Below are 12,625 nucleotides of genomic sequence, written 5' to 3'. Positions count from 1 at the left end.
TGAACTAGAGTCTTTATATTTTTATATTTTTCATTATGTTAATAAAGTACCTATCAATTTCTATTTTCCTGAGTTTTAAAAAATCCATTTATGGGTGTTGTATTTTGTCAAAGATTTTTTTTTTTTTAGCATCAGTGGAGATAATTATATGATTTTTCTCCTTAGATACACTGATATTGTGTATTTTTAGTGGATTTCCTAACATTGAACCAACCTTGCATTCCTGGAATAAATCCTACTTGGTAATGATATATTATTTTCTTAATGCAGTGTGGAATTATGTTTGCTAATATTTTATTTAGAACTTTGCATTGATATTCAGAAGGGGCATAGTCTTTAATTTTTTTCTTTCTTTTTTTTTTGTACCATCTTTATCAGAATTAGGTGTAAATGTGTTACTTGTTTCATAAAAAATTTGTTTTAAAATGAAATCTTGTTTTCCAAAGTGACCATAAACTGTATTATTTGTAGGGCCAAGTTCATATTATTTCTTATTAGCTTCATAATATTTTTCTTACAGTTTACTCCTTCATGACATTTTCCTAATATTTTAGTGATAGTCCATCAATAAAATTTACCTTTTTCTTGCCTTTCATCTACTGAGACATAGCAGCCTACCTTAGACTCACTGTCTTCCTTTCTCTTTTTCCTGAATAAGTCTTCAAGGTGGGTTATCCATCAGGGTTTGGAAAGCAGAATCATTGACCAAAAATTCCAGCCCAGTTTACGGGATGTAGAGGAGAGCTGGGCCCACTTGCTTAAATGCTTGTGTCCAACATGTGGCCACACTGGTGGTGCATTGAAGTAATTTGCACCTCTGCCAAAACAAGAATACTGACTTGTACATGTGCCTTTTTCTGTCAAATAATTAGGAGACTACAGTAGGTTATTTTTATAATATTCATTACTGATTATGACAGTATTACATGTTATTTATTGGAAATTTGGAATATGCAAGTTGAAAGAAAAAAAAATACTTGCAATCTTTTCACCCAGAAATGATCATTATTAACATTTTGATGCATGTTCATCTAGTCTGTTTTTGACGTGTGTTTGTGTGTATGTGTGCATGCACGCACACATACAGGGTTTATATCAATTCCTATCTATGTATAAGGAATGTGTATTTATTTATTTATTTATTTATTTTTATTTTTATTTTTTCCTTTTTGTCTTTTTTCGTGTCCGGCAACGGATCGCAACCCTCAGTGTTGCGCCCGTACCGGACCGGGACTGGCAACGGGATCGCAACCCTTGGTGTCGCGCCCGCACCTCGCTCAGCCAGTGAGCGGGAACCGGTCTGTATGTGGGATCCGAACCCTCGGCGGGAGCGCCTCCGCACTCCCAAGCGGCGCACTGTAGCAGTGCGCCACCGGGCCGGCCCAGGAATGTGTATTTAAAATCCATTCTCCCTCTGTCTATTATAGGAGGAATAAGTCAGTCCTAACTTTAAAACTATATATTAGATGTTGCATAAAAACCAATTATATGGTACTTAATATCATAACTATTTTCCATATTATTTTGGAAAGATTTTTTATAATGGCTGCATAATTTCTAAGATTAGTAGTACTTTGATTCTGAAAGATTTGTATATTCATGCATCTCATTTCTTTTTAATGTCAGGGGAACCATAAAACATTAACTGTGTACCTGTGAGTCTTGAGTAAGGAAAAGGGAGGGTTGAGTTTATTCAGGTTTAGGTTAGGGAAGGTACAGCAATGTGTTCAGAGCAGAGGGCAATGAGTCTGAGGGGGAGGGGACTTGCCCACTGTAAGCGGGGACATCAGCGAGTGAAAAATTCACACGTGACCAAGGGATATCATTTCAGAGCTCCTAGAAGAACACAGGCTGGGAGAGCAGGAACTGATTAGGAGCCAGTGGAGGGCATGCACACACTGTTCAGGGAGCTGATGGTGGTCCTTTTCTCCCTGATTGCTCTAGAAGGACTAAGTTAGGTTTACCTTTGTGACCAGTATGATAGGTATTGTAAGAGTCAAGGACACACCATACACCTTATCTCCAAAGACATTGTTGTTTTAAATATGAATTCTTCTGATTTGATAAAAGCCTCATTTCTCAATTAATGATAAAAGGCTCAAAACATAAATTCATAGTGAAGGCCACTCTGCAGTGCTAAATGTTTTATACTGAAGTATAATCCATTCACTTATGAAAACAGCTTTTTTTTTCTTTTCCTATGGATAGTAGCTAAGAGAGTTAGAGGCTTAGGACAGAGGGTGAAGGCAAATTTTAGGTACTGTTATTGGTTTTCTTTTCTTATTCTCAGACATCAGTGGTCATATTGAATATTGCTCAGCCGCCTCTATGAGTAATTAAGCGTTAATTTAATGATCTGCTTAGCTGACATTTTTCTGATTATAAAAGACATATATAATAAAGGATTAATCCATGTTTCAAGGATGCTATTTTATTCTTTCAGCTCTTATCTTCATTGTCAGTGGGCATCTGTAGAAGACCTGGAAAAAGATAAGAGAATTCAGCAAAAGATTAAACGATTCAAAGCAAAGCAGGGCCAGAACAAATTCCTTTCAGAGGTAAGAAATACCTGGTTAATATTCTAAAATATTTACTTTATTCACATATTCTACATTTTGAATTTTAGTTCAGTAAATTATTAAGAAAAACTGGTTTGCCTCATTTGCTGTTACTTGCATACTGGTAACTGGTTATTGCTAAAAGATTTGTAAACAGGAAATTTCTCATTCTTCCTGTTGCTTAGTCTAGAAGATACTGGTCCTTATGATGTTATGTGGAAATAGCAGTGATGGTATGATTAAAATCTTGTAATCAAAGTACAGTTAGTAGATGTTGAAAAAAGTAAGTAGTCAAGTTTTATTGCAATTTAACACATTAAAAACTACAGTAAATATTAAGTACAAATTCTAGAATGGACATAAAAGTTTAACTTCTATTGGAGAAAGTATGTAGCAAATTTCTTTTGTTCAAGTCAATGCCTGATCTCAGAGAGTTCACTAAACTCATTTTCACAAATGCTGTGGTGTGGTAGAGAAGCTGGCATACTATCTTTGCCTGTGCCTCTTTATCATAGATTATCAATTATAGAAAGACAGCAATACTTAGGACAGGGAAGACAATCTGCATTTACTAGAAGTGCCCCTCACACATAGTCAATTACATTTTTAAAAAAAATGCTTTCACAACCTGCTTACTGGAGTCTCTGGACTTTTGATTGCCAATTTGGTTTCACTTACAGCCTCCAGTAGGTAAAAGAAAAGCTCTAACATTGAAAGATAAGACTTGCTGATTTATTAGTTCTCCTCTTCATTAAAGATTTAATTAACAAAATGTGAACTGTAAAGAAGTATGAAATTTGATGCAAAGTAATACCTAACAACCTACTTTGCAGTGCCACCCCTTTTTGGAGATGAGGAGGTATGACAGAAGAGTGTTTAGTACTTTTGTGTCAAAGTCCTTATAATCTCGAATGACAAGTCTGTGTTCTCTCATTCCGTGATTCTAACAGGCAGACTGTAAAGTCTGTATTTGATCAGAGGTCATGTGGTTGTTCTTTCACTAGACACGTCTGTGTCACCACCACTTTTTTTCCTTTTTTTTTGGCAGTGCAGGTGTTGGCACTGAGTGAAGTGAAGTGGAGTTACTTGAGCGTGACTCAGTTCTTACATCTTGGAGAATATTAAGATAATTCTTTCTTTGAAAAGATGGTTTCAAGGAAAATACTATGAGGTTCTATTTTTCGTATCCTTAATGAAATTAAAGTTATATTTTTGTGACATTTGGGGAGCTGAAATCATCAGCTTCCTTTTAGAAAGAGACACCGTATTTTCTGCTGACCTTTTCATTGTGTCAGTGGGAGAGGAAAAAGGAAAAAGCCCAATGGTGGATTTTCCCCCATCCTTAAATCCTGGTCCTGTTTATTAAATTTATCTGGACTCTGTTTCCTATAGTCCAACACTCTTTAGAGGATTGTGCCTAGCCCTAGCTACATAGCCTATTTATCTAAGTCTATCTATGTGAGTTGCCTGTACTAAGGTTGAAGTACATTATCTTGCTGGTAACTTGGAAACTAGAAATCTTCAGTTCTGTCCTGAATGTGAATTAGCAGTTAGCAGTGAAGGATGACAACCCTTTTCTTCGCTCTCTCTTTTACATGCACGCACTCACGCACTCCTGTTTGTTTTATCCCATAGATAATCATGGTTTTAAATATTCTATGACGATACTACTTTGGGGTGAAAAGTAGTTTTTTCAGTTATGGCTGCTTTTATAGTCTTTGTTTTATCTTAGGCTTCCTTATAAGTCTGCTGCAGTTCATATCTCTATTCAAAAAGATCATTTAGACTTGAAATTTTATCATGTGCATGATGGCATGGATTAGTCATTTATTAAAAGGTAGATATGTTAAGGAAATTTAAGGATTTTAATTCAGTGCTTCATATGAAAGATTCTGTTTAAGAGCAAGTTGTGTTAAAGACTTTTGCCATCAAAACCTGGTTTATGGAAAATTTTAATTTTATGCTATATAGGAATGAAGCATAATATTGTTTACCTAAATCTGGAAGCTTTTGACAAAGCCAATGTATTAATATGTTAATATTTTAACTGAACATCCTCAGTGGATTTTTTTGCCTTACTAATCACCCCTGTGTAGAAGCCTGGGGCAGTTGAAACACAGTTTTGTATTTCTGCTTTTTTGTTTCATAATTCACAGTTCAAAGCAGCCAAACTGTGTGTTTTAAATGGGCACAGTAGCCCAAAGAATGTTTGTTCTCCTTGAGCAGACTGTGACTATGACAGCTTATATTTTCAGCCTGCATTCAGGGGATAGAATGGTGTCTAGGTGACTTCTAATACGCCTTTTGCAAAGTTTTTTTTTTTTTTTTTTTTTTTTTTGACCAGTAAGGGGATCGCAACCCTCGGCTTGGTGTGGTCTGCACCACGCTCAGCCAGTGAGCGCACCAGCCATCCTATATAGGATCTGAACCCACAGTCTTGGTGCTGCCAGCACCGCACTCTCCCAAGTGAGCCACAGGGCCGGCCCCAAAGTATTTTAACACAGTTATATTATTGATAAGTTAATTTATAGGAAGACATAATAATGTGTCTTTTGTTTTCTGGCTATCTGAAAACTTCTCTGACCCTGACTTCTTTTGAGAATCGCTTAGTTTGTAACTTCCTTTTGAAACATATTCTATTCTTTTATATAAGTTTGCAGTCTTTACTTTTATAAAGATTGTTAATATATTTTCCTTATCCTTAATACTTTTACCCAAACACTGTATGTTCATAAATCATTAGAACACTTAGATTAATGACAAGATTGTTATTCTGAATGAGGTACTAATATTGATGGGCAAAGACTACCAAACTGTGTAAATTCTGTTCACGCTAAAATATGAAATTGGTTGGTTTCAGTGTTTTTGGCTTTTGAATAACATTCTGTAAACGATGCCATGAAGCATCAGACAACTCCAGTAGTTATGAGACTCCAGTAGCGCTTGCTGTGCATGGCTCTGATTCTTTATTGCAAACTATAATTTCAAGAATGCTAAATACATTGCATGCCATAAGCCTTTTGGATTGCTCATTAGTGAATTGTAATTTCACACTTCATTTAAAATATTCTTAAACATTCTCTCACAGTAAAAGGTTTCACACAGTAATTAAAAGACCCAGTTAACAAAGTCTGAGAAGTCTGATTTCCTCATGGGGAATGATTTTGCTAAATTATAGCATTTCCATTAATATAATAGAATTTGCCAAATATAAATTTTGTATTTCTGTGACCCCAAATATTATTGCCTGGTGAAATTTGAAATAGTGTTTCAGAAAGTAAATGTTTTAACTTTTTTTCTCTTTGGTGCAGATTGAAGATGAGCTTTTTAATCCAGATTATGTGGAGGTTGACCGAATAATGGACTTTGCACGTAGCACAGATGACCGGGGAGAGGTAAGAGGAGATCATTGATATGACAGAATAGTGATTCAGGCAGCTCATATGTGTTTATGGAGAAGATGGTAGAATCCTAGACCTGGTCCTGGTCAGAACCTTGGATTGTGACACATTTGGTCTAAATTTAACTGAAACTTATTTATTATTAGTTTTATGATTTAATAATACCACTAAAGATGTTTTTATGTTTAGTCTGAGAGATTTTTTAAAAAATCAGTTTTTCATATGAAACAAATACATTGACATTTTGTACAGCTTTAGAATATGATCAGTAAAGAACTATATATTTTGATATAAATCTATCATGTAGAACAAAGTTCCCTTAAATAATTGAGAGTGCTCTTATAGCAGAATGGAGTTTACTGTTAGTTAGCATTGGACATTCTTTGTGAAGTTGATGAACTCTATTTAATGTGTTGCACAGAGGATAATAGAAAATATTTTTCTTTACGAGATCCCAGTCTTAACACTCTGATGTTGTTTTGCAAAACCTTACAAGGTTGTAAAGAACATTTGATAAGGAAGTAAGAGTAAAGACAAGTCTTCTGATTTCTGAACATGTGTCTTGGTAACAGTGTGCCCTCCCACCATGAGTTCTGCTATTCCCGGCTTCTTCTTGTAAATTTTTACATATAAAGTGATTGAATCTTGTTTGTGTAGCATCTGCAAAGAACTCCCATTTTACTCCAAACTCTGTATCATGAAACCCCATGACATTTCAAAGACCGTATTTGTAAGATGATCTTTATAGGAAATTCTGTTGATCTGCATTACCCAAAATATTTTGCCCTCTAATCTTCTAGAGCTCAAATTTATTATGTTAATGTGATTGGATACAAACAGTATCTCTCTCTTTAAGGAAAAAGCAGCGAGCCTAATAAATTTAAGTCCATTTCTCATTGTTTAAGAAACTAGCTAATTATGTAAACATGTAAATACACTAAGATGATTTACCACGTAAGTCTGAATCAGACACTTGATGAATGATCTTTACAGATAAGAATAAGGCTCAGATTCAACTTTGTTATTTACTAGCTATTTCTTTATACTATATTTTTTGGCTTTTGAACATTATTTACCAATGATTTAGATAGAAAGTTAATTCGTTCTGGTAAATCCAATAATACTGTTTCCAGATTAGCCTCGAGACTCTGTAATTAGGGACAACCATTTAGTGCTCATAGTTTTAAAACTTTTACCAATTCAGTCTCACTGATGCTGGGGTAGCGTCTTCATACATCAAGTAGAGCACATGTTTTCCCTTAGTATATATGTTTATTATATACCTGTATTTGGTCAAATGAATCCAATTCTGATTTATTTAAACCTGATCCAGCCTGTGACTCATTATCTGGTGAAGTGGTGTTCACTGCCTTATGAAGACAGCACATGGGAGCTGAGGCAGGACATAGATCAAGCGAAGATTGAAGAGTTTGAGAAACTAATGTCCAGAGAGCCGGAAACAGAGCGTGTGGTAAGAATTGGCTCATAGTAGAGGATTTAATTTGAAAATAGCATAATGGTGCGGTCTTTGAGAAACCACTAATGGGATTTACTATATTTGAAACAGGAGCGACCTCCTGCTGATGACTGGAAGAAATCGGAGAGTTCCAGGGAGTATAAAAACAATAACAAACTCAGGGAATACCAGTTGGAGGGAGTAAACTGGCTACTTTTCAATTGGTACAACATGTATGTAAAACATGTTTTTGTTCACTTTTAAAAAACGTCGGTAGCTCTTTTCCTTTGTAGTTATTGAAAATATTAGTCAGAAAGAACTTAAATAATATTTTAACTCTAAGAATATTTTTAAAAGCAAGCATTGGAAATATGCTTAATATTTATTTATTCAACAAATATTAATAGAGATTGACAGAAGTATATAGAAATAATTTTTATTTCTTAGAGAAGTTTGTTTGAAAGTGTGTTTTGTTGAATCTAATATCTAAAGCCATGTGGATATGCATTTGTGAATATAATCATATATATTTTGTGAAAAGACAGCAGTGTCTATTATCTGTACTCATTAAATTTTTCTTATTTTATTTCCCTCCCAAAGGCGAAACTGCATTTTAGCAGATGAAATGGGTTTGGGAAAAACTATCCAGTCCATTACATTTCTCTATGAGATATATTTGAAAGGAATCCATGGCCCTTTTTTAGTAATTGCCCCATTGTCCACAATCCCCAACTGGGAAAGGGAATTCCGAACCTGGACAGAGTTGAATGTGGTTGTGTATCATGGGAGTCAAGCTAGTCGTCGGACCATTCAGTTGTATGAAATGTACTTCAAAGATCCCCAGGTAAAACTTGACAGGTCGTGTTCGGGGGGGGGGGGGGGGGGGGGGGGGGGGGGGGGGGGGGGGGGGGGGGGGGGGGGGGGGGGGGGGGGGGGGGGGGGGGGGGGGGGGGGGGGGGGGGGGGGGGGGGGGGGGGGGGGGGGGGGGGGGGGGGGGGGGGGGGGGGGGGGGGGGGGGGGGGGGGGGGGGGGGGGGGGGGGGGGGGGGGGGGGGGGGGGGGGGGGGGGGGGGGGGGGGGGGGGGGGGGGGGGGGGGGGGGGGGGGGGGGGGGGGGGGGGGGGGGGGGGGGGGGGGGGGGGGGGGGGGGGGGGGGGGGGGGGGGGGGGTCCTATATTTTGCTAAATTGAGAAATTTGTTTGAGATTTCTTATCCAACTTATGTTTGCATAATCTTTCTACGTCTATGAGTACAGCTCTTTATTTAGGCAGCTTTGGTCATTCTGATAATTAGATTAGAAGGAATGAAGTGTTTTACCTTGGATGACCACTGAATTCCATTAATGTATTGACATGTTAACTCATTTTATTTTACAAGCCTAAGAGAAAACTAAACAAAAAATGGTGATATTAAATGTGAATAGAAAGAACATTTTCTTATAGAAGTGAAAAATATTAGGTGTGTGACGTCATCGAAATATATGGCACATTGAAGGAAATAAGTCTAAAGGGAGGAATTTATACTTTGGTTTTTAGTAGCAGTTGTGATAATTTTTTCTTGTTCTAATTACCTGTATGCAATCATTGTATGATACCAACAATGAAGCATTATAAATGACATAAGGAAGGATAATTTGTGCTAAAATAGTTTTAAAGCTATAGATAGTAAATGGAAGTCCTGCAACTGGAAATAGGACAGAGTTTTGTTTTGTATGTACATTTGTGTTTGTTTTGAGTGTAAAATCTGACCGACAATTAAATAAAGGAGAAAAAAATATTGAAATCTGTTTGTATTTATTTTTAGATTTGGGATATTATTATAAGTTCTATCCTAAGTGAATGTTTTTTCGTTTTAGCATTTTACAAAAAGGGTTAAAAGTATAAAATAAGTTACAAAAGTAAAAAGTTTTAAAAGTAAAGAAAAAAATTTTTAATTAGCATAACGTATAATTTGGCCTTTCACCTTTTGGAGTCTATAGCTTGTGGCTAGAATGGGTATACTTAGTGGTTCTTTACTGCATGTATTCTGTAAGGAAGTTGGATCTGAAATTTTATTAACAATTTTCTAATTTCTTTTAAAAAGAAAAGGTTTTAAAAATCTGCTTTACCGTAGTTTAAAACCTTCAAAATCACTTGAAAACAGAATGTATGTTACCTAAAATAAAGAGACCTCTTTATTTTATTTTATTTTATTTATTTTATTTATTTATTTTATTATCCAAAGGGATAAGTGCACGTTTCATGCTATTTATTCATCCTCAAAGTTCTTTATGTAATCATTAATGCTTAATAATAATTCAGAGATGTTCTTGTAGGGTCGAGTGATAAAGGGGTCCTATAAGTTTCATGCCATCATCACTACTTTTGAGATGATTTTGACTGATTGTCCTGAGCTGCGGAATATTCCATGGCGCTGTGTGGTCATTGATGAAGCCCACAGGCTGAAGAATAGGAACTGCAAGCTGTTGGAGGGACTCAAGATGATGGACTTGGTGAGTGATCATAGTGGTGATTCCGCTGAAACTGAGTAGAGTTGTTACTGACTTGATAGTCCCACTGCTCTCAGTTTGACTGGTGCCTGTGAAAGGTATTTGCAAAGCCTTTCTCTCCTGAACTTTCAGTTACTCAAAAGTTGCTGTTGCCTTCCTGATTTTTGCATTGTTTGCTAATGTCTTTAAACAGTTTTATCATAGCAAAATATAATTGTGGTATTTTCACCGAAGTTAATTTCAAGTATTTTCTTTACCTTTTTCTTCATAAATACTGCAATTTCGTTAACTATTGGGCCAAGCTTTAATTCAGTGATGATAATCCAGTTGTGTTCTAGGGCTCCATAGGTTTTGCCATACAGGGTTTAGAAGGACTTGTAGATTCAAGTTCTCAGTAAACTGGGTGGGATATCTGGGATTGGTTCAGTTCGCACAGACACTTAGAGTTTAGCGAATTACGTGACCTCATATTTGATCTGAAGTTTTACAGTACACCTGTCCCATACTTTTCCAGTTTCCCATGAGATAGTCTGGTCTTCCTGATTAGATTTTCCATTTTTTTTGGTAGGAGTATTATAGGATAACCTATTGTAGAATCAAATACAGTTGATTCTCTGTTCCATACTACTGTGTTTATGATTTCCCAGTGGAAATTGCTACATGATTTGAATCATCCTAGGGCTTCTTTTCACTCCATAGTTTACAAGATGGTTATGATTACTTGTTTTTCATTTCTTTTTGTCTTTTTTTTTTTTCGTGACCGGTAACGGGATCGCAACCCTCAGTCTCTCTCCCGTACCGCGACCGGCAACGGGATCGCAACCTTGGTGTCGTGCCCACACCGCGCTCAACCAGTGAGCAGACTGGTCTCTATATGGGATCTGAACCTTCGGCGGGAGCGCCGCCGCACTCTACCGAGTGCGCCACCGGGCCAGCCCATTGTTTTTCATTTTTAATGTACATTATCAAAGCAAAGTTACTGTCTCAGATGACTTGAGAGTTTCAAAAAAGTACAAAAAGATTTTAAAAATCACTTTAGTTCTGACTTCTGTAGATTAATTTGATCTCTTGTTAATTGAGAGTTTGAGATGGGAAGGAATATTCTATATGTTCATGGCTATAAATTTTTTTAGTGAAGTCTGGTACTATCAGAAAGAACACCTAAATGCTTTCTGTTACAGCTGGTTCTTTGAACAAGCTTCTTTTATTCTTAAACTAAGGGGGTTAGATTAACCAGCTATTCTTTTAATTGAAAACAAACAAAATCTAGTTTTGTTAAAGGAAACAGTTTGATTTAATTATCCTATTTAGGATGGGATTTCTCATTTTTCTCTCTAATGAATTATTATTAAAGCTATCCTAAGATCGTTCTCAGAGCAGCTTACTGTTTTTGGTGACCAATCCAGAAAACAATTGAGAATACTTACAAACAGTGAATAGTATTGAAGACATGGGTAAGCATAGGGAAAAGAGACACTCTATGGCTGTATTTGGTTTCTTCAGATGATACTTGAGCATTATAATAAAGTAAACTTGTATTGGCAGATAAATGCTCATGCTCATGATATCTCTAAATATACCTTGATTTGGAATCCACCTTCGTAGTGATCCACTAAGAGATAGTTATATCACCATTTCCTTAAGGCTTAAACAGTCATCTGAGTTTACCTAAGTTGTGTTCTATTATTAGTTTATATGTTCCAGTAGATTCTTACTGCAAAACAGTCCTTCAACGGTGAGTAAAAATTAGTTTAGCTTTATCACCATCAAACAATCTTAATTGTCGCTGGGATAATAGACAAAAATAGATAAAAATTCAAAGAATTTTCTATTATTTATACTAACACTCATTAATGGATTAGGATCTGTTATCCAAATAATTTTTCTGTTACATATTGCAGTGTTGCCTAAACTTTTTCACATAATGGCACATATGGAATATGATATTTGTATGCCACACTGAGCTAAACAGAGAAGGCTGCCCACTGCCACGGGAGACCAGTCCCAGGGGTCCTGACTTTCAAGCTCTGCTGGCTACTCCAAACACTTAGCATACTTGCCTTACCAGCTGGGAAGCTCTGATTAGCAAATGAACAAAATATGTATTTTTCTAATGATCAAGAATCTTTATTTCATGTTTTCAAGATGGAATACATTATCGTTTAGAATCAGAATATTTATGTTTGTCCAGTTCTCCATAGCTCATCGCCTGATCTTTAAATCCTTACTTAAAATAAACATCATGAGAACCTGTATACTTGTCACTTTTTATTCTTCCTTGCTAGATAAGTCACAGTCAAAATAGCAAGTAGTAACTACACCCAAGTATGGTGCAGGTCATAGGAGACTGCTGCTACCTGCGCTAGACTGAGTTATGGTGAAAATGTGCTTGGTGAGGCTTATCTCCCAAGTGCATTCTCAAAAAGGAAGACCAGTGAGTGTCTTCAGCTCTCCACACACAAAGGAAATGTTTTTGTGAAGAGGATACATTGAGCAGCAATCACCATCTTCTCAGTCCTGCACAGGAGCCCTTGGAAAGCAAAGCCATCTCCTTGTCCCTCATTACCATGGAGGTCGTAGTAGTTCTTCATTGATTCTGTTATCTCATCTTTCTTTGTCAGGAGGCCCCACACAGATAAAAGGGTCTGCTGAAATGAAATTACATGGGCATCACTCCATCAGAGCTAAAAAAAAAAAAAAAAAAAAAAAAAAAAAAAAAAAAAA

At 36.5% G+C, this 12,625-nt stretch overlaps 1 protein-coding gene across 1 annotated transcript in view; it reads left to right on the top strand.

Annotated features, from left to right (window-relative positions):
• CHD7 (chromodomain helicase DNA binding protein 7) overlaps positions 1-12,625 on the top strand; it is a 117,972-nt gene that overhangs the window by 67,071 nt on the left and 38,276 nt on the right. The window contains exons 7-12 of the mRNA XM_008571565.1: positions 2,444-2,558; positions 5,870-5,953; positions 7,293-7,430; positions 7,527-7,648; positions 8,016-8,259; positions 9,728-9,904. Coding sequence (XP_008569787.1) covers positions 2,444-2,558; positions 5,870-5,953; positions 7,293-7,430; positions 7,527-7,648; positions 8,016-8,259; positions 9,728-9,904 — 880 coding nt within the window. The remainder of the gene's footprint in view (positions 1-2,443; positions 2,559-5,869; positions 5,954-7,292; positions 7,431-7,526; positions 7,649-8,015; positions 8,260-9,727; positions 9,905-12,625) is intronic.

This window comes from Galeopterus variegatus, unplaced genomic scaffold (assembly GCF_000696425.1).
Source record: "Galeopterus variegatus unplaced genomic scaffold, G_variegatus-3.0.2 Scaffold703, whole genome shotgun sequence".
In the NCBI taxonomy this organism is placed as follows: Eukaryota; Metazoa; Chordata; class Mammalia; order Dermoptera; family Cynocephalidae; genus Galeopterus; species Galeopterus variegatus.
Note: the sequence above shows the minus strand (reverse complement) of the source record. Positions and strands in the feature narration are given on the sequence as shown.